Consider the following 23,058-nt stretch of genomic DNA (forward strand, 5'->3'; position numbering starts at 1 on the left):
TTTCCTGCTTCATTAGCTGTGCATGTCTGTGTCATGTTCTGCTTCTGTCTGCATGCTACAGTGAATATTCCTGTGTAACCCAGAAGCAGCCTAAATATCCTTAATTAAATCTCCTAGAATAGGAGAGAGGTGGTAGAAACCACAGCATGCATTGGTCAGCCTTCCAAAGGGAGTTCCGTGCATTGCAAGTGTATGTTTTTATAGCCTGCTACAGTTCAGAGCACAGGTTTTTTTATTTGTTGCCCTTAACCAATTATGTATCGCAGCAAATTTAGGAATTGGTATCCCAATGTTGGCAAGCAACTTCATCAAAAAAGATATCACAGTTCACCTTCAGAGTGAAAACGGAGTACTCGGCCTGGTAAGAGATTGCTAAAATGTTATTTACAGGTTCCCTGCATAGGGGGATACTGAGCAGATGGTATAGAAGCAAGAAAAGTTCATTACATCAGTTTTGTCTGTTTGATTTGTTCAATACTCCGTGTTGAAGAAACATAATCATTACATTTAAAAAAGGGGTTAATTTGTGATATATTTTCTTTCGTATATAATAAAACCTCCTGCTTATAGCCAGTTACATAACTAAAAAATTGATGGGCACCACCATTAAATATTTTAGGGTGCCCAAGACCAGCATAAGATAATTGATGTTGCGCACATTTGGTGGGATGGTCTTTTGGCCACTGAGCCTGTTGGCAGCGTCATTATCTGTAGCTGCCTTCTATTGTAACTGTATAACATTGGCATTTATGCAGTCTGATTCTGCCCAACATACCATGCAACTTTGGCCAAATAGCCCAACTAATAAGCACAACCCTTTATGTTTGTAAAACATTTCTTTATAGTTATTTTCATGTTATAATCATAATCCTCCATCCTCTTTATTATCCTCCTCCATATATTCCTAGGTCCATAATGTCAATAAGCTGCTATGCATATTCAGGACTAGGACATGTAGTCTAGTTAACACAATACAGTGGAACTGCTATCTTGGTGCAGTAGGTAACAGTCATCTTTATGTTCTCTTTCCCTAAAGGGTCCATATCCTCTACAAGAAGAAGTAGATCCAGACCTCATCAATGCAGGCAAGGAACCTGGCACTTGTGCCCAGTAAATGTAATAACTCACTTGTAGAAGTTCATCATCATCTTCATTAAAGGAGTACTAAAGCTTAAAAAATGACGTAGGCTAGTAATGTTTATTATATTTTGCACTTCTGTACCAGCCCAAGGCAACCCCAGCCCTTTAGCAGGGAAGATCTGTGCCCCCAAAGATGGCCCCAGTAGCCCCCCATCTTCTTTTCTGCTGATTCCCTGCTCTGTGCTGCTGTCACTTACCTGAGCTTAGGGGCCCACTCACATTATACTGTATATATATATATATATATATATATATATATATATATATATATAGAATATGAATATCACAATTTAAGGCTAATATTACAGGCCAACCTCATTTTCTGCTTGGTAATTTGGATGACTCCTATGCTCAGCTTCTCAACAGCTGCCCAGAGCCCACTGAGCATATGCAGTGCCGCTGACGGTCCTAACAAAATCCAATCCTGTGACGGCTATAAAGACCAGTATCATTACTACTATAAAGATGCAGAAACATTAGGCTGGTGTAGTATGTTCAGTATATAAAATACGGAATTTCTTGCTACATTTATATCTAAGTTTTTAGTTCCCGTTTATGTATGGTATATTTATAATTATCTGCTCAATACTTACACTCCATGCTATTGCAATGCATCCAAGTTAAACCCATCAATATGCTTTTAATTGTTGAACATATGGCTGAGCTAAGTAAGTTTGGGTTCGTAAATAATGATGTTGAAGTCTGGATGTAAAGATTAATAGGATTGTAGTGAGCTTGTTGAGCAGGTTAGCTGCCTGCAATCAATAACCCTTAGTAAGCAGCTTCTGCCTGATCATTTGTCTGGAAAAGAAGCCTAGAACCCCCAGACTGCTAAGGTGGGGAGTCTAATTCCTAAAATAGAACTAAAGCCTAAAAAAACAAATATGACTAGAAATGCTGTATTTTATATATTGAAGTTACTGTAGCTTCCCAGAGGTCCATCAGCCCTATAGCAGTAATGATTCAGGCCTTAAAAGTTGTCCACAGCAGCTGCCCATGTTCTGATTTTGATAGGCTCCCGCTATGCTGTCAAACTGTTGGGAGTGGCCGAGTCACAAAACGCAATCTCATTTGCAAATTTGTGCACGCAATTCACATTTCACTGCGATATGCAAAAAAGCAAAGATGAGCACAGCAGGGCAAGATTTAAGTGTTTAGTGGAAAACATGCGCAAACAACCATTTGCAAAAAAAAATATGCGCTGCGCGAACTTTATAGATGACCCCCTGTGACATATTTCATTTAGGTTGAATTCCCATGGGCAACTTTCCCATTGTGTTTTGTTATTTTATATCTTTAGGTAAAGAAACTGTGACCGTCCTTCCAGGAGCCGCATACTTTTCCAGCGACGATTCCTTTGCTATGATTAGAGGGTAAGTTCACAGAGGATTATTCTACAGCACTTTTCAAATGGCAAGCAGTGCAAATGTACAATGTAGCCAGTGTTTTATCCAGGCTATGCAAGATGCATTATATCTACACACAGTAACTAGGCAGCTTTACTTTATGTCAGGAGTTTCCAACCTTTCTTACTCGTGAGCCACAGTCAAATATAAAAAGACTTGGAGAGCAACACAAGCACCATAAAAGTTCATGGAGAAGCCAAATAAGGGCTGTGATTGGCTATTAGGCAGCCTCTATGCACACTATCAGCTTACAGGGGGCTTTATTTGGTAGGAAATCTTGTTTTTATTCAACCAAAAGTCAGGAATTCAAAAGTAACTCCCTGGTTTGGGGGCACTGAGAGCAACATCCAAGGGGTTGGTGAGCAACATGTTGCCCCTGAGCCACTGGTTGGGGATCACTGCTTTGTTATTACACTGACACAGCAAAAACAACAAATAACCTGAATTTAGATAATAGATGTGCTTGTCATTCTATAAGAGGAATATATCTAAAATAAATGACTGGAATGTTTTAGTATAATTAGCCTGGGGCTGTACTTGTGGTGCTTGAAGCACTAACAGCTACATCCAGTCCATTCAAAGAATTCATCCTTTTAGTATGTATTTGAGTAGAGGGGTAGCGTTTAGCAGAACCCTAACTACTGTTCAGGATGCCTCATTTTGCGTTATGAGTCCAGGTGTAGGGTTCATATTAGATTCCTGATGCAGCTCGTCATTAAAGTAGACCATTTTGAATCCAACTGTGCCAATGTAATATGACATGCACGTAATACAGCTGTGGGTCCCATACCGGGGACTTCAATGTGAGCGACAGTAACCCTTGAAGCGGGAACCTAAACCTGCCAAGTCTGAACAACTGCTGCCTGAAAGGATTATGGCATTGCATTAGTGATCTTTAGCACTAAAGGAGAGAAGGCGAACTAAAGGTAGCTTTGTAACAGGTTGAAGGCCACCTGCTTACATATAGGAACATGCTTTCTTATCATTATCTAAAAACATCAGAACTGCCTGCACTCTTGCCTAGAAGCAGTTATTCAGAGACAGCTGGTGGGCCACTGCCTGACATGTGCTACTGGATAATTACATGTTCCTCCATGTGAGTGGTGGCCCCCCAGCTGTTACAGGACAAGAGCTGCCTGCACAGTTACCTGGGGTTAGTTCATCGGTGACATTGATAGTGTTACAGTATTGGATAAAGGGGAACCTAAACCTAAACTCTAAATAACTGTTACTTATTTATGATGATGGGATGTGCATTAGGATTGCATTGTGATCTTTAGCATTTTAAATTGTATTTGTGTGAAGGAGAACTAAACGTTAAAACACAGGAGAGGGGTGCCAATATGTTGAGCCCCATCCATTGAGAGAAATCATTAACCTTGGGCCCCAGCCAGTGTGGGTCTTCAATAAAAGTCACACCATCCCTGGGCACTTTCTTCCCTTTCCAAAGTATACCCCCTGCCCCTCATAGACATACACTGGCCTACAGGGATTATACTGGCCTACAGGGATTATACTGGCCTACAGGGATTACACTGACCTACAGGGATTACACTGTCCTACAGGGATTACACCGACCTACAGGGATTACACTGGCCTACAGGGATTACACTGGCCTACAGGGATTACACTGGCCTACAGGGATCAGGGATTACACTGGCCTACAGGGATTACACTGACCTACAGGGATTACACTGCCCTACAGGGATTACACTGGCCTACAGGGATAGGGAATTTCTTAACAGGGGAAAACTCAACATATGAGCCCCCAGTGCTTACAAAAGATTGTAGTGTTGTTTTCTTAGTGTTTTATTCTTTTTTAACGCAGGGGTCACGTTGACTTGACCATGTTGGGTGCCATGCAAGTGTCTAAGTACGGAGATCTTGCTAACTGGATGATTCCTGTGAGTATAGCAGCTTGTGTTCGTATGAAATGCAGCATCTTTAGTTTCACTAAACTCAAATTTGTGTTTCTGGCAACTACAATAGAAAGGACTATTCCAGTAGTAATGCTCAATGATGTTATGCATCTGGCCTCTAACATACAGAAAGCAGTATTTTTTGTTGTTTTACTGTGTGAAGCCCAGATTATAGAATCAGTAAACCTTTTTTTCTATCTGTAATATGACTCTAAGGGCTGTGACAGACGGGGAGATTAGTCGCCGCGCGACAAATCTCCCTTGTCGCAGATATTCCCGAAATGCCATCCCACCTGCGAGAATGTAAATCCGCCCCCTTTTCTTTGCTAAGCTCTCCTTCTCTCTCTGATTGTGAAGATGGTTGAAGAGGTGTCTACTGCTCATGCCTGATTGGAGCAGAGGCAGAAAGCATGCGCAGTAGGTACTCCTTCGATCGTCTTCACAGTCAGAGAGATAGAAGGAGAGCTCTGTAAAGAAAAGTGGGCGGTGCTTCGTTCTGTACTAGGAAGCAGCAGAGAGAGCTAAAGTTGAGCTGCTTGTGATACAAAATCTATATGGGCTTACCATGCAAAGTATAGTACTGCCTGGAAGCCATACTATACTGCCCAAGCGTCCTTTCAAAAAACATGTCATGGGTGAATGCTTAGTAAATTGGATAACTGGGGGATGCCAACCATTGAAACGGCCTGGGTAAAGGCAGACGTGGTGGATTTTGTTTATGAAATGCGTGAGTAACCTGCTTGCTGACAAACTAACTGAACAGTTATGTCCCATGTGGCCCCCCTAAAGTAATTGACTAACTAAGAGGTTAGAGAGCTGAAAGCAGGAATAGTGTTCAGGCCATTATGTTAGACATCTGCCCACTCCAGCCTTTATAGATTACATTTTTACCTAACTATATTACAAATAATTTTTATTTTGCTCAGTCTATCCATTTTCCCAGTTTCTTTTTACACTGAACTTTTCCTTTAAGGGTCTCGGTTGCTTTCATTTCTAGTAATGGGCCATGACCCTCAGTTTGCACTGCTGGAAAAGCTTGCTAACTCCATTGTTACTCTCTCTAATTAAAGCTGTAAATGGCTGGAGCCGGCACAGACACCTGAGACAGCTGTATGCAGCGTTCATGCTGGCTATACATGGCTTTGTTCTTCCATTTAGGTGGTGAGGTGCTTTGCCTGAGCCACGTGGGAGATATCTATAACAGTTAGAAGGTCAGAGACTGATCAGGGGCAATTGTGGCCTTGCCACTGGTACTGAGTCAGAGATCAGGGAAGGTCAGAGCTTGCTAAATAAATGGAAGGAAATAAAGAAGCAGGCAGAATCATTGTTCTGAAGTCGATAGCTGATATTGTCTGTACCTGCACATTCTCAGCGAATAAAGGCTCGGCTGTTATCCTTTTCCCCCTAGACTATCCATCTACTCATAGTCATTAGCTGAAGAATAAAACCTTAAAGCTGAAGTTCAGCAGTGCAGGTCTAACAGCAATGTAATGTAATAGTAAGTAACATAGTTGAAAAAAGACATACGTCCATCAAGTTCAACCATAATGCCTATATATAACCTGCCTAACTACTAGTTGATCCAGAGGAAGGCAAAAAACCCCATCTGAAGCCTCTCTAATGGGAAATGTCTTATTACCAGAGTTTTAGGGAGACCCTAGAATGGTTGTGCTGGGGGGTTCAGGAGCTGCCAGCTCAAAATAATTCCCTCCTGATATTATTAGCTCTAGTGGGTATCCATTTGTGTGACTGTGATAGCATTAGATTGTAAGCTCACCTGTGGCAGGGACTCTCGTAAATATATAAATAGGATATAATTATAATTTACCCCCAGCTGTAGAATTCGGCTTGCACCTTTGCAATTTTTTAAAATATTATGATCGGGGTTGTGGTGGTGACAAAAGAGGGCAGGGTGGTGGCATTAATGGAAGGGTGGTGACAATAATGGTGGGTGGTGGCATCAGGGGGCTGGAAAGTGGTGTCAGTTGTGAGGATTGGGGTAGTTGGGGGAGGAGTTTGGTCGGTTTCAGAACCTTTACCACACCAGGGAAAACTATGTATATATGTATGTATAACTTTATTTAACTTTGTATAACTTTATTTTTACCTTAGATTGTAAGCTCTATGGGGCAGGGACCTGCTTCCTACTGTGTCTCATACCACATGGCACTGTATTTATTTATTATATCACTTGTCCTCCCTGTGTGTAATTGTGTATATTGTAAGATTGTACAGCGCTGCGTACCCTTGTGGCGCTTTATAAATAAAGTTATACATACATACATGCATATAAAGCGCCACAAGGGTACGCAGCGCTGTACAATCTTACAGAATACAAAATTACACACAGGGAGGACAAGTGTTATAATAAATAAATACAATAAATATATATAAATACACAGGGAATAAGTGCCATGTGGTATGAGACACAGTAGGAAGGAGGTCCCTGCCCCGTAGAGCTTACAATCCAAGTGGTTGGGTAACATACAGGCACAAATTGGAAGGTAAGAGTGCATGCTCTGAATGAAATCCAGTCTGAGGGCAACCCTTCTTGTGGTATGTGGGTACTGGGAAGGGATGGAGAGTAATGGGGTATTCTGACTTGAGCACAATTCTGCAGAGCTGGTGGCATTATACCAATCACAGAGCTCAATTCAGGGACTTGTATCTTTATTTCCCTTAACACAAGAGTTAATAAGGCCACATTAGATATAGTACTGTGCATGAGAAGATCCACTCATAGAGTATAAGGATTTCACTACTTATTGCACCAATATTCTGTGCACTTGTGTTACATGGAGATGCCGCACGTGACAATCTGTCCTCCACTTTGCCCGCCATTAAAGGTCACTGAGCCAGGCCCCCAGCTCTTTGCATACATTTAAATATGCCTTTAGGTTGAGGAATAAACCAAACCTGAACCTTAGCATTAACCAAAATATATATATATTTTCCAGCCAAACATATTGAACTGAAAGAATAACCAAAGCCCATTCCCCTTTTTAAGCACTAAAAATAAATAAAAATATTCCACTACATTTTGAGCCCCCCCCCCCCGGCTTAGTTATACTGTATGTTAATGAGTGCAATTTTGACGCTACCCATGCAGACAGTTTCTTTGAATAAGGATACATCGGAACTGCCAGGCCGGTTCCTTTTGGCTTCTGAGCCGGGCACATGATAAGTATAAACAGATTAAATGCGATAACTGTGATAAATGAATCCTCCCAGAGCTTCATTAATATTTATACATTGCACTCCGGTGATATGATGCAGAAGCGAGTAATTCCCTGCATCACTGACAGCGCAGCCCTACAGCAAACACATGATAAATATTACATCGCATTATACACAAAGATCAGCCGCTGACATTTCGATGGTTAATATGTTTTCTTATGCTACAAGGTACTCCCCTAATCAGTCTGTGGTTTAACCTTATGACGCTGCCTTAGTTCTCGTATCATTTAATTATCGCTCAAGGAGCGCATTCCATACGGGGCAATGCATTAGGGGCCATTCTCTGCGCACGTTCGCTTTATTGTTAATGGTAATGCGGCAGCCGAGTCATAATGTTACAGATCAAATGAAACCTATGCATGTCGATCTGTAGTGAGAACAAACCCTTAGGTCATTGAATACCTACATGCCTTGGCCCAGACTCTTCATTAGAGCACAACTTAGCTTCGTGTATCTGGGGCAGTCACCATATTGGTTACTGTTTTGACTTGTGGCTTCCTTTATCTGACCTGACATAGGGGTCAAGCCACTGCTAAAATCTTGAATACCAGAATAAAAAATTCAGGTAACTGCAAAAGTGCTCAGAAGAGCACTCTGAGCATTCATTTGTTTGGCGGGTTTTCTCTACAAAGGGAGGTCATTTTGCAAGAATAAGCTTTCTGCACAAGCCCGCCACTCCAACTGTGAATATTTGGCTAGGCCCAATTTTGAGTACGCAATACATAGTAACATAGTAAGTTAGGTTGAAAAAAAGACATAAGTCCATCACGTTCAACCATAATGCCTATATATAACCTGCCTAACTGCTAGTTGATCCAGAGGAAGGCAAAAACCCCATCTGAAGCCTCTCTAATTTGCCGCAGAGGGGAAAAAATTCCTTCCTGACTCCAAGATGGCAATCGGACCAGTCCCTGGATCAACTTGTACTGAGAGCTATCTCCCCTACCCCTGTATTCCCTCACTTGTACTGAGAGCTATCCCCTACCCCTGTATTCCCTCACTTGTACTGAGAGCTATCCCCTACCCCTGTATTCCCTCACTTGTACTGAGAGCTATCCCCCCTACCCCTGTATTCCCTCACTTGTACTGAGAGCTATCTCCCCTACCCCTGTATTCCCTCACTTGTACTGAGAGCTATCTCCCCTACCCCTGTATTCCCTCACTTGTACTGAGAGCTATCTGCCCTACCCCTGTATTCCCTCACTTGTACTGAGAGCTATCCCCCCTACCCCTGTATTCCCTCACTTGTACTGAGAGCTATCTCCCATAACCCTGTATTCCCTCACTTGTACTGAGAGCTATCTCCCATAACCCTGTATTCCCTCACTTGTACTGAGAGCTATCTCCCATACCCCTGTATTCCCTCACTTGTACTGAGATCTATCCCCCCTACCCCTGTATTCCCTCACTTGTACTGAGAGCTATCTCCCCTACCCCTGTATTCCCTCACTTGTACTGAGAGCTATCTCCCATACCCCTGTATTCCCTCACTTGTACTGAGAGCTATCTCCCCTACCCCTGTATTCCCTCACTTGTACTGAGAGCTATCTCCCATAACCCTGTATTCCCTCACTTGTACTGAGAGCTATCTCCCCTACCCCTGTATTCCCTCACTTGTACTGAGATCTATCCCCCCTACCCCTGTATTCCCTCACTTGTACTGAGAGCTATCTCCCCTACCCCTGTATTCCCTCGCTTGTACTGAGAGCTATCTCCCATACCCCTGTATCCCCTCACTTGTACTGAGAGCTATCTCCCATACCCCTGTATTCCCTCTCTTGTACTGAGAGCTATCTCCCATAACCCTCTATTCCCTCACTTGCTAAAAAGCCACCCAACCCCTTCTTAAAGCTATATAATGTATCAGCCAGTACGACTGATTCAGGGAGGGAATTCCACAACTTCACAGCTCTCAAAGTCAAAAAACCTTTCCGAATATTTAAATACAATTTTAGGAAACCAGCTACAAAACCCTTCTAAAATCATTTGGCAAAGTATGAGCTCCTTGCGCACCCCCCAGCCCCTGTCACACAAACCAAAATCTCAAGAACAGCCATGTTCCTTTGTCCTGACCACATCATTCAGAGCTACACATCTGTGATTGCCAATTTTTGGGTTTGGGGAGCAGGCGGGGCCATCACATGAGGTGGGGAAATGGGCAGAGTGGGCAGGAAAATGGCGGGTCAGGAAAAGGATTCATAGAGTATTACATATTTGCTGCCAATTGCACTGCCGGTAAATTTGTAATTCCGGCCCCAGTCCTAGCTGGTGATTTACCGATTAATAAAGTGTTAGTTCATTATATTTCCCAAAATATCCATCTTTGCAGCCTGTGCGACTGACATGTCTTCTGGGATCATCGCTGTGGTGCCAGCATGGGGGTGCTTGATTTAGATTGCTGCCGGTGGGGTTTCATTAGAATATATGTCTTTCCTAGGCTATGCATATGGCAGATCTACAGTCTGACTAACTTTATTACAGAGCTGGCCTTGTTCTTTTTCTGTAGAGGGGACAGATTCTTCATCCTCAGGATTACATGCTGGATATTTTGCCCTCTGGTTGCTCGAGGTACATTGTATGTGTAATAACACAGGGCTGTCTCCTTTAAAGGAGCAGCTTAGCCTGTTGTGTAGGATGATATAACTATATACAGAATGTGCTGAAATAACTTTTTTGTTGTTTTATATTCACTAATATTTATGGGTTTTTTGTTTCCAACACTAACCGTGAAATTGAAAGTTTTGCAGCTTCCTACTGCTGCAGAGCAATTGTGGGAGCAGTAAAAAGGAGGTTACTCAAATTACCAGTCCCTAGAAAAACTGTCGGTATTACAAACTCCTTTTATTTTGAAATCCCTAAAATTACCCTAAAACAACCCCCAGAATAACATACCTTTCTGCAGTTTTATTTTTGTTTCTCTACTACAAGCAGCTGAACTGCAGCTCTTTTACTGACTTCCTTGTCTAGTGTGAAGCTCTGCCTCATTTTGCTTTTTGAGCACTCCTTCTCTCTCTGACTATGATGACCTCAAAGAGGTGCCTACTGGCCATGCTCACAGCTTCTGCTCCAGGTTAAATCAACCGGGCACTGCCAGTAGGCACCTCTTAGAGGTCTTCATAGTTGGAGAGAGAATGAGGGCTCAGAAAACAAAAGGGTTGGGGCTTGCTAGACAAGGAAGTAATTAGAAGAGCTGCAGTTCAGCTGCTTGTAGTAGAGAAACATAATAATTCTGCATGCAGGGAGAAAGGTATGTTATTCGGGGGACTGTACAGAGTTATTTTAGAGATTTACCAAAAAAAAAAAAAAAGTTTACCTATTCTTTAAAGGGGTAGTCCACTTTTTCTGTAGAATGGCCAATTCTAAGCAACTTTTTAACTTTGCATTTCTTAATTTTTCTAGTTTTTTAAATTTATTTGCTGCCTTCTTTTGACTTTTTTCCAACTTTCAAATGGGGGTCACCGACCCCAGCAGCCTAAGAAACTATTCATCTGTGAACCTTCCATTTTATTGTTATTTCTGCTGTTTATTGCATACCATTCTAGTTGTACCTCTCATTCATATTCCTGTGTCTTATTCAAACCCCTGCCTGGTTCCTTGGGTAATTTGGACCCTAGAAACCACATAGCTGCTGAAATTCTAAAATGGAGACCTGATGAACAAAAAGTAAAATAAATGACAAATTCTCACAATATCGCTCTCTACATCATACAAAAACTAAAAAACTAAAAGTAGATTTAGAGGCTGATGGAGGAAAAGTCCTGATTGAATGGAATACCCTCTGCCCCCTCCCCACCCCCCCCCCCCCGTGGGCAATCTTGGAATACTGTATCATAAGCTAGCGAGAATCCGTGCCATAAAGCATGACAGAACTGCTGCCGAACTGCAGCCATATTTCCACAACAGTGAACAAATCTTTTTTTTAAATTTAAATACACTAAATTATTTTTTTTCCTTTTGCTTTAATAAACATTACATTTTGTTTTGAAGCACAAATAAAATCATTTTTTATGATCGGGTCTGGTTAAATAGAGCTGTTCCATCAGAGAAGGAGGCAGCTGTATCGGTACATGGGTTTGTTTTCTACTTCTGATCAGATAACGGTGATGTGCTTCCCAGATTGTATTCGGCACCTCCAGGGCCACTTTGTATCATTTGGCTGCCATTCCCTGCTCTTTCCCAGAACAGTAAATATTTATATTAGAATATAGTCAGGGATGTTTGTTTCATTTCTAAGCCCAGATAATGCATGTCAGCTGCTCTCCAATCTGATTTGCTCTTAATATACTGCTCTATAATTCATGTTATTTGCTTTTTATGTACTTCTGCCTGGAGTTTGTTAGAATTTAACATCAAATAATGAAATGCTAACCCATTTATTCTGTTATGGATGGGTACAAATGTTTTTGTTCAACACCGACATCCTGTTTTATGTATTGTAGTGCATTTATCAGTCCAAGTGTCTTTAAAGGCAATGTAAAGTCATAAATAGAATGTCATTCTAAGCAACTTTCCAATAGGGGAACACAACTTCAGCCTTTTAAAAAGTAAGCATTATTTCCAACTTTTTTTTTGCAATATACAAAACCTTAAAAAATATGCAGCCTTTTCATGATTCTTAATGTAACTGTTTGGAACAGTTCCCTAAGCCCCGCCCCCTGTTCCCCTGCTGATCTGGCTGACTACTTTGAGACTCAAATAAAATGTAACAGTAGTCGCCTGTCCCCAGCCTGCCTTCAGCCTGCATCCTCCCAGTCCCATAATCCCCTGCACACTTAATGTCAATAAGGAAAGGAACATCACAGTGCAATGCATTGTGCGTTATGTAGTTCCTGCATGCTGTCTGTAAGCTGTGGAGAAGTTGTTACCATTTGTAACATCAATGTTTTAGTCCCTCCTCCCCTGCCAGGATTTCAAATGATGCAGAAAGAGGACTGTTTTGCAGCTGGATTTCAGCATATAAAAATGGTATTTATTTATACTTTTTGAAGGAACAGATTACAGTGATAGGTAGAAGATTTCGGCATATAAAAATGATACAGTTATATTAGAGGTTTCTGTGTTGTGTGGGGCTCTTTAACAATTTTTATTTCAAAATCCAGAGTTCTCCTCTGTTTTTTTAAGTCAATTCTGCATTGTTGGTTTTGTCTCTTGAAAAAATGTAGCAGAATCCCACTCTGCACTCTTCTAAACAGGCCTGCTAATCCATATACCCCCGTGCCTCCTGTCACTGACATTAATGGTGACAGGTATTTTTTTTTGGCTGAAGATGTAAATTATAGCTGAAAACCACCTCTCGCTGGGTTTCCATTCATGTCAGTGAATGCTCAATGGAGCACTTTTGTAATTCAGCTTTATTTCCTCTGCTCACCAACTTTATATTCTGCCGACTCTAGCTCGTCAGCGAACCAACCATCAGGTGGCGCCGTTATTAATTCAGTTAGCCATGTAAAAACTGCAAATATCTTAAAACAATAATTCAGAAGTCAGTTTCAGAAGTTTTCTTTAAATAATACATATGCCTTTCTCTGCTTTTGAAGTAGACAATGCACTTTTACTGCGTCAGGAAAGAGAGGTACTGCTCACTCAATACAAACCGATCGCCTGAATCAGATGCAGAACTCAACATGCGTGATTTTTGGGGGGCAAGCAGTGCATTCTTGCATTTAAAGAATACGCAAACCCTTTTTTTCCCCAAATCTCTGTACAGCCCCCAGAATAACATACCTTTCCGTGCATGTAGATTTTTTTTTTGTTTCCGTTTTATAAGCAGCTGAACAGCAGTTCTTTTAGGTACTTCCTTGTCTAGCGTGAAACTCCACCCCCTTTTGCTTTCTGAACACTTCTACTCTCTCTGACTATGAAGACCTCCTCCCCCAATTAAATTAATCAGGCATGCACAGTAGGCACCTCTTTGAGATCAGCATAGTCGGAGAGAGAGGAAATGCTCAGAAATAAAAAGGGGGCGGAGCTTCACGCTAGACAAGGAAGTACCTAAAAGAACTGCTGTTCAGCTGCATGGAGAAAGGTATGTTATTCTGGGGGTGACTACTAGTAGGAAAATTTTCAACCTGCATCAGGAGGGTGCAAGGGGTCCTGCAGTCAGAGGCATCAACACATGCAAACATGTGATTTGTGGGTCACAAAGGGGGCATGGCTTGCATAGTGTAGGCAGGGTTTGATTGGAGTGTGGGTGGGGTTTAAGGATAATGGGTGTGGCTGTTTTTTTCCCATTGGAGCCCTGTTCTATTTGTTGGCAGGGTCCTTTGCCCAGGTGACCAATAGGATAATAATTGGGGCCTCCTTGGGTGAGGGATACCCTTCTAATTCTGATGGCAGCTCTGCTTTCACCCACACTAAATTGCCCTTTTTCAACGAAGTCTGAGGTGGAGAGGGAAGTTGAAGGCCTGATTCACCTCCTCAGCATTAGGTGGGGAGGAAGCCTCCAAGAACACTATTCCACCCTGAAAAGCAAAGTGATCAGTAGCCCAACAACACTGCACAAATGACAGCTTCTGTGTGCCGCAGTGGGCAATGGTGACTTGCACCCAAAGTGGTAGCCCATTTTTCAGCCAAAACCTGTACACTGTGTGTTTGGGCAGTCTGCACATCACTTGCACTCGCCCATGTGGCCTATTTTAGCATATAATCTTTATAGATGTCCTATCTCTGTTACTTATACATACAGTGTAAATAAACTATTTCACCTACAATAAAATGAAGTGTCCAAATCATGAATCTGAAGGATTGTTACTTCATTTAGAGAAAAGATTTCTAGCTCCCCTTGCTGTGTGTATTTGTATATTGCCTGTTCTATCCTTGAAGTTTCTGCCTTTGGGCTTTGATCCTTGATGCTCCAAGTAACTCTTAGAAGAAACCCTAGCGGTGTCAGCAACCTTCTTACACTTCCACGATTCATTTCTGAGAATAAGATACACAATCTTTATTATTAGTGCTCTGACGGACGGCTCTGCCCTGTTAACGCTGCCTTCTAGGGTCTAAGGATGAATTCAATAGAGTTTTGTGCTCTCGGTTTCTAATAAGGAGCTGAACATGCTTTATCTTCTGCTTGCCGAGTTCAGAGCAGATCGAGCTTCTCGGGAATAATTCTATTCAGGCAAGCACGTTCGTGTCAACAGTAAATAACCATGGTTGCACCCATCATATTCAGGATTCCACTTAAGTGCTGGGTCATTTAAATTGACAGCTATGTTATAGAGGGAAATAATTTTGAGAAAAAGGGGCATAGCAATATCATGGATGTATGTATATCTTTATTTATAAAGTGCTACTTATGTACGCAGCGCTGTACAGTAGAATAGATTAATACAAACAGGGGGTTATTAAAATAATAATAGATAAATACAAAGTATAACAATAAATACAGATAAATACAAGATACAGTTGCAATAAGGTAAGAGACAAAGACACAAGAGGATGGAGGTCCCTGCCCCGTAGAGCTTACAATCTATATGGGAGGGTAAGAGCCAAAGACACAAGAGGATGGAGGTCCCTGCCCCGTAGAGCTTACAATCTAGATAAGGGGGCATAGCAATATTATGTATAGAACATAAACTTGTATCTCTTCTTTGGTTTAAGATATTTCTTCTTTTTAGTGTTCTTCTATTTTAATTCAAGTAGTACATGTGCCGCTATGTTCTTCATTATTTGTATTCATATCCACAATTCTTTGGTACCTGTAATTGTTAAAGGGTAACTAAAGGGCCCACAAAAGTACCTTTCATTTTATCAGCACTAAGGTATAGACCTGCTGAGCTGCCTTTCAAGCTCTTGTATGGCTTCTCTTTCTCCCTATACTTACATTTCAGGTTCCTGAAGGGCAGCCCACTTTGTTCTCTGTAGATCTCGTGCCATGTTGCCCGTAGGATACCTGCTCTCTTGCTCAGGGGCTCAATCCTAAGCTGTAGAGCAGGGATCCCCAACCTTTTATACCCGTCAGTCACATTTAAATGAAAAATTATTGGGGAGCAACACAAGCATGAAAAAGGTTCCTGTGGGTGCCACTAAGAGCTATAATTGGATACTTAATTGTCCCTAATTGGACTGACAGCCTACAGGAGGCTCTGTTTGACATTACACTGGGTTTTATGCAACCAAAACATGCCTCCAAGCCAGGAATTAAAACAATATATTTACAAAATATTAACTTTTTTGGCCATTTTAAGCAGCATCTTAACCTCCGAATGTGAAAAACCTTTCTTTTTGTTGCAGGGCAAAATGGTGAAAGGAATGGGTGGTGCCATGGATTTGGTGTCCAGCTCCGGAACAAAAGTAGTTGTTACTATGGAACACTCTGCCAAAGTAAGTTGCAAAGTCACCTTTCATCTTTAGTTGGGAGAGAATGACAGGAGGTTAGAGCAAAAGTGATAGTAAAAGAGAGAAGGTTAGAGTAAGAAATTGTGTTTTTTATTATCTTGAGACTGCATTTGCTGCCCAGAACAGGTGCTGTCAGTAACACATAAATGTCTGCTGTAATAGACTGAGGAGAGTGTACAGGTACATTTGATCCCAACTAAGATATAATTACCCCTTATTGGGGGCAGAACAGTCCTATTGGGTTTATTAAGTGGTTAAATGATTCCCTTTTCTCTGTAATAATAAAACAGTACCTGTACTTGATCCCAACTAAGATATAATTACCCCTTATTGGGGGCAGAACAGCCTTATTGGGTTTATTTCATGGTTAAATGATTCCCTTTTCTCTGTAATAATAAAACAGTATCTGTACTTGATCCCAACTAAGATATAATTACCCCTTATTGGGGGCAGAACAGCCTTATTGGGTTTATTTCATGGTTAAATGATTCCCTTTTCTCTGTAATAATAAAACAGTATCTGTACTTGATCCCAACTAAGATATAATTACCCCTTATTGGGGGCAGAACAGCCCTATTGGGTTTATTTCATGGTTAAATGATTCCCTTTTCTCTGTAATAATAAAACAGTACCTGTACTTGATCCCAACTAAGATATAATTACCCCTTATTGGGGGCAGAACAGCCCTATTGGGTTTATTTCATGGTTAAATGATTCCCTTTTCTCTGTAATAATAAAACAGTACCTGTACTTGATCCCAACTAAGATATAATTACCCCTTATTGGGGGCAGAACAGCCTTATTGGGTTTATTTCATGGTTAAATGATTCCCTTTTCTCTGTAATAATAAAACAGTATCTGTACTTGATCCCAACTAAGATATAATTACCCCTTATTGGGGGCAGAACAGCCTTATTGGGTTTATTTCATGGTTAAATGATTCCCTTTTCTCTGTAATAATAAAACAGTACCTGTACTTGATCCCAACTAAGATATAATTACCCCTTATTGGGGGCAGAACAGCCCTATTGGGTTTATTTAATGGTTAAATGATTCCCTTTTCTCTGTAATAATAAAACAGTAGGCTGTACTTGACCCTAACTAAGACACAGTTAGACATGCAACAATCCTATTGGGTTTAATAAAATGTTTAAATGATTTTTGATCTCTGCAACATAAAAAGAGTGGCTGTTATGACTACGGTTTCATATATTTGTCACCTTCTTTTGAACAAAAGGGGGGGGCATCCAAATATTTTACCTGAAAGCAAAAACAATACCACTTTCATTGATGGAACACATACAGGTCCTTTTCAAAAAATTAGCATATTGTGATAAAGTTCATTATTTTCTGTAATGTACTGATAAACATTAGACTTTCATATATTTTAGATTCATTACACACAACTGAAGTAGTTCAAGCCTTTTCTTGTTTTAATATTGATGATTGTGGCATACAGCTCATGAAAACCCAAAATTCCTATCTCAAAAAATTAGCATATCATGAAAAGGTTCTCTAAACGAGCTATTAACCTAATCATCTGAATCAACAAATTAACTCTAAAAACCTGCAAAAGATTCCTGAGGCTTTTAAAAACTCCCAGCCTGGTTCATTACTCAAAACCGCAATCATGGGTAAGACTGCCGACCTGACTGCTGTCCAGAAGGCCATCATTGACACCCTCAAGCAAGAGGGTAAGACACAGAAAGAAATTTCTGAACAAATAGGCTGTTCCCAGAGTGCTGTATCAAGGCACCTCAGTGGGAAGTCTGTGGGAAGGAAAAAGTGTGGCAGAAAACGCTGCACAACGAGAAGAGGTGACTGGGCCCTGAGGAAGATTGTGGAGAAGGAGCGATTCCTGACCTTGGGGGACCTGCGGAAGCAGTGGACTGAGTCTGGAGTAGAAACATCCAGAGCCACCGTGTACAGGCGTGTGCAGGAAATGGGCTACAGGTGCTGCATTCCCCAGGTCAAGCCACTTTTGAACCAGAAACAGCGGCAGAAGCGCCTGACCTGGGCTACAGAGAAGCAGCACTGGACTGTTGCTCAGTGGTCCAAAGTATGTCATTCGGAAATCAAGGTGCCAGAGTCTGGAGGAAGACTGGGGAGAGGGAAATGCCAAAATGCCTGAAGTCCAGTGTCAAGTACCCACAGTCAGTGATGGTCTGGGGTGCCATGTCAGCTGCTGGTGTTGGTCCACTGTGTTTTATCAAGGGCAGGGTCAATGCAGCTAGCTATCAGGAGATTTTGGAGCACTTCATGCTTCCATCTGCTGAAAAGCTTTATGGAGATGAAGATTTCATTTTTCAGCACGACCTGGCACCTGCTCACAGTGCCAAAACCACTGGTAAATGGTTTACTGACCATGGTATTACTGTGCTCAATTGGCCTGCCAACTCTCCTGACCTGAACCCCATAGAGAATCTGTGGGATATTGTGAAGAGAAAGTTGAGAGACACAAGACCCAACACTCTGGATGAGCTTAAGGCCGCTATTGAAGCATCCTGGGCCTCCATAACACCTGAGCAGTGCCACAGGCTGATTGCCTCCATGCCACGCCACATTGAAGCAGTCATTTCTGCAAAAGGATTCCCGACCAAGTATTGAGTGCATAACTGAACATAATTATTTGAAGGTTGACTTTTTTTGTATTAAAAACACTTTTCTTTTATTGGTCGGATGAAATATGCTAATTTTTTGAGATAGGAATTTTGGGTTTTCATGAGCTGTATGCCACAATCATCAATATTAAAACAAGAAAAGGCTTGAACTACTTCAGTTGTGTGTAATGAATCTAAAATATATGAAAGTCTAATGTTTATCAGTACATTACAGAAAATAATGAACTTTATCACAATATGCTAATTTTTTGAAAAGGACCTGTAGAAGCCAAGGTGACCCTCAGTGAGAAAGAATGAATGGCACCATGGGCCACTCTCTGGGTCAGTTGTACAGATGGTTGGGGGCAAATGATTGATCTGGAAATGCAGCCCCATGCTTATTCATGTCTATGCTGTAAACTAAATGCTGGGTTTTTTCATTTTTATATAAGGGGTTCATATATACAGGTTATCAAAGATTTATTGAACTGAATTGTGCCTATCCTAAGCAAACACATTAATAGACATAGAGATGCCAAAGCAAGATAGTGAAGACCCTATCCGCTCTCACCATCACTAATCACATAACTCAACCCAACTGAATAAAATACAGACTGTTTCCAACAAATGAATGTTCAAATGTCTCTATATGCTTCTTGTTCCCTTCCCATTACATTAGAATTGCCAGTGAAACCTGAGAAACAATATCATGTTTTCTTAACCCTCCTTTATAGTAATTCTACTTCTCAATGCTTATTTCAAATAAATTACAATGACAGTTGTGTACTGATTAAAGGGATTCCGAGATCAGCTTCTTTAATAACTAATTGCCCATACCTCGGTTTCTTTTCTTTTTTTTTTCCCCCCTAAATCAGGGGCCGTGTTCGTTGAGCAGAAATAATATAATTAAAATGATGGCAGTTGTGTGGATAAAGCCATAATTGTAAAGCAACTGTACAGAGCTTGTTAGAACGACAATAATTGCCTGTTTGAAATGCAAATGTTAGAAAGGCAGTGTGAAATTGATTGGTGCCACTTATGAAGGATCTGGTCTCCTGCATTTCTTTGTATCCACAGTGTCAGTAGAACTGGAATATTAGATTAGTTTGACTTCCTATGTACAGGGTTGGACTGGCCATCCTTATTTCCATCAGTCCCTCCTTATTTCCATCAGCCCCTATTTCCATCAGCCCACCCTTATTTCCATCAGTCCCTCCTTATTTCCATCAGCCCACCCTTATTTCTTTCAGTCCATCTTTATTTCCATCAGTCCATCAGCCCACCCTTATTTCCATCAGTCCTTCCTTATTTCCATCAGCCCACCCTTATTTCCATCAGTCCCTCCTTATTTCCATCAGCCCACCCTTATTTCCATCAGTCCCTCCTTATTTCCATCAGCCCACCCTTATTTCCATCAGTCCCTCCTTATTTCCATCAGCCCACCCTTATTTCCATCAGCCCACCCTTATTTCCATCAGCCCACCCTTATTTCCATCAGTCCCTCCTTATTTCCATCAGCCCACCCTTATTTCCATCAGCCCACCCTTATTTCCATCAGTCCATCCTTATTTCCATCAGTCCCACCCTTATTTCCATCAGCCCACCCTTATTTCTTTCAGTCCATCTTTATTTCCATCAGTCCCTCCTTATTTCCATCAGTCCCTCCTTATTTCCATCAGTCCCTCCTTATTTCCATCAGTCCCTCCTTATTTCCATCAGCTGCCCTTATTTTTATCAGTCCATCTTTATTTCTATCAGCCCACCCTTATTTCCATCAGTCCATCAGCCCACCCTTATTTCCATCAGCCCCTCCTTATTTCCATCAGCCCACCCTTTTTTCCATCAGTCCCTCCTTATTTCCATCAGCCCACCCTTATTTCCATCAGCCCACCCTTATTTCCATCAGCCCACCCTTATTTCCATCAGTCCCTCTTTATTTCCATCAGCCCACCCTTATTTCCATCAGTCTCTCCTTATTTCCATCAGCCCACCCTTATTTCCATCAGTCTCTCCTTATTTCCATCAGCCCACCCTTATTTCCATCAGTCTCTCCTTATTTCCATCAGTCTCTCCTTATTTCCATCAGTCCCTCCTTATTTCCATCAGCCCACCCTTATTAGCCCACTATACCATTTAGTATTATTTATATGTAACTGCTATGAGAGTGGGCACTTAGTGTCAGGTTCTCTAAAGAGCCCTTGGAGACAAAGGGGGGCATTTACTAACGTTCCTATTTTTTTTTCAGGATTCAATTTTTTTTTAAATTTGGGGGCGGGGGAAGTCATGAAAAAAATTGCAACTTTTTTGAGATTTATTATGTGGCAAAACTGCAACAATTCCAAATCCGAAAATATTCCAGCTAAAAACCTGTCGAGATCATATAGAAGACGACTCGCTCAATTCACGCAGCTGCTTCCCTTTGTTCACTCCTTAATTACAGCCTGCACTTTGTCTCCTTGTATATATTATTTTTATTTCTAGCTTATTCTGGCGCACAATGGGCTGGTATAACCAATGGTTAAGCAGCTAAAGAAGCATCATCTGTAAAATCCGACCTGGCTTTTAATAAAGTGCCAGCAAGCCTAGTCCCCCAGCCCACAAAAGCCTAATGCAATCCTTTGTGCTTGTGCGGCCAAACTAAGACGTAACACAACATTTGGGTTGCTAAGGAAACGGTTCCTTTTCACAATACCTGGTTTCACTGCTTAACGCAATTTAGTTTGAGGCAATATACAACAAAGGAATTGCCTTTCACTTAGCTGCTTCATTATTAGAAACTGTATAGCAGGTTACGTTTACCCCCCCCCCCACGGGACTTGGTCAACACCATTCCATATTCTTGCCACATCGGCACCTGCCTTCAGGCAATGTATCTTTTTATTGGGGTCCTCTTCACATCATATTGCATTCTGTCTGTCAAACTGCTGCCTGGTTTCTAGGGTTAATTGGATCCTAGCAACCAGATAATAGCTTACATTTCAAACTGAAGAGCTCAGAGTCATTGCAAAAACATTATAAATAATAGCATTCTCATACATGCTGCTATATATTTTATTTTTAGACCATTAGCTGGTGAAATCTGAATTCTGTGAATTCTGATATTTGACTGACACGGTTTGACAAGAGGCAGGCACTAAGCTGACAAATTACTGAAAATTAGTATAATGTTACACAGTAGATTTCCATAGTCAGGGGTGTCCAACCTGTGAGCCTCCAGCTAATGCTGTCTTACACCTCCCAGCACCTCTTCAGTGTTCTTTAACCTAAAAACCAGTGCACTGGTTTAATTGATTGATGAACCCTAAGCTCAGTTTTGCAATAGAAGCCACAGTGAGCATGTACAGTGCCACTGACACTCAAAAATGGCTTAACATGATTTAAAACTAAGAGCTGGTGTGAACTGTGAAGCTAAACCTTACTGGCAGTTCTACTCTGCTCTAGAACCTTCAGTTGCTGGTTGGGTTAGTATTAGTGTTGCATAGGGTGGCCCACGCCCCAGTCCTCTGGCATTCCTCCTCTGTCTATCTGCTGTCATTCATTTATATCCCCCATTAGTGTTGGGCATAAGTGAAGAGGGCATGTCGGGTTGGGAGTAGATGGTTGGTGTTGGACGCAGGTTGACTAGTTGTTGACTTTTCATGAATAATTTGTATGTAAAATTCACAGACAGCTCCAATACTGAAGGTAAGTGTCCTTGACGCAAGCCTTCAGCTGAGAATTGGAGGCCAACAGCAACTGAAGGGCCCATGGGTTGGGCAGTTTAGATTCTATATAAAGTGACTACTGTCACTATTTGGCCCTACAGCCTTGCTCTACTATACTGAGTCTTGCTATATATATATATCCACTGCTGCTTTGTGGCTCCCAGGGTAGTTGGCCATCTTTCCCTGCCTCTGAAGAGAGCTGTAACTGTTAGAGCTGGTACTCTGCTATACAACCCTCAGATTTAGCAGCTAACTAATGTGCTGTCAGCCCAGGATCAGGTATGCGTGGAAGAACATCTGATCTCGCATTTAGAAGGGCATTAAAATCACTATGCAAACACATCCAGGATATCATCTGTGATACATATTCATTTGTCAGTATAAAAATACAAATTAGTGGCAGATCAGAGACTTTTAGCCATCTGCTTTTAATGTATCACGCCTCATTAAGATGGGAAGTCATGCCTTACTCATCCAAATTTGTTACCTATCTCTCCCTCCGAGTGATTTATATGGCACCTTTCCCTGCCTTTCCATCTACTATAAATATAAATATGATGGGGAGACACAAGTGGCTAGGTTAATGTCCCAAGAGGCGTGTTGGTGCAAGACGGACGGCTGATTTGTGGCACGCTTTACGTATTCACCATTTGGCTCTGCAGATTTTATTGCAGTCGTTAGAGAGTCACTAAATCACAACTTTTGTGTGTCTCTAAGT

At 41.4% G+C, this 23,058-nt stretch overlaps 1 protein-coding gene across 1 annotated transcript in view; it reads left to right on the forward strand.

The window, feature by feature from the left end:
- The window catches only part of oxct1 (3-oxoacid CoA-transferase 1), a 59,923-nt gene that overhangs the window by 30,397 nt on the left and 6,468 nt on the right, over positions 1-23,058 (forward strand). The window contains exons 10-14 of the mRNA NM_001007926.1: positions 267-361; positions 1,037-1,085; positions 2,441-2,513; positions 4,375-4,450; positions 15,932-16,021. Of these exons, the coding sequence (NP_001007927.1) occupies positions 267-361; positions 1,037-1,085; positions 2,441-2,513; positions 4,375-4,450; positions 15,932-16,021 (383 nt within the window). The remainder of the gene's footprint in view (positions 1-266; positions 362-1,036; positions 1,086-2,440; positions 2,514-4,374; positions 4,451-15,931; positions 16,022-23,058) is intronic.

This window comes from Xenopus tropicalis, chromosome 1 (assembly GCF_000004195.4).
Source record: "Xenopus tropicalis strain Nigerian chromosome 1, UCB_Xtro_10.0, whole genome shotgun sequence".
NCBI lineage: Eukaryota > Metazoa > Chordata > Amphibia > Anura > Pipidae > Xenopus > Xenopus tropicalis.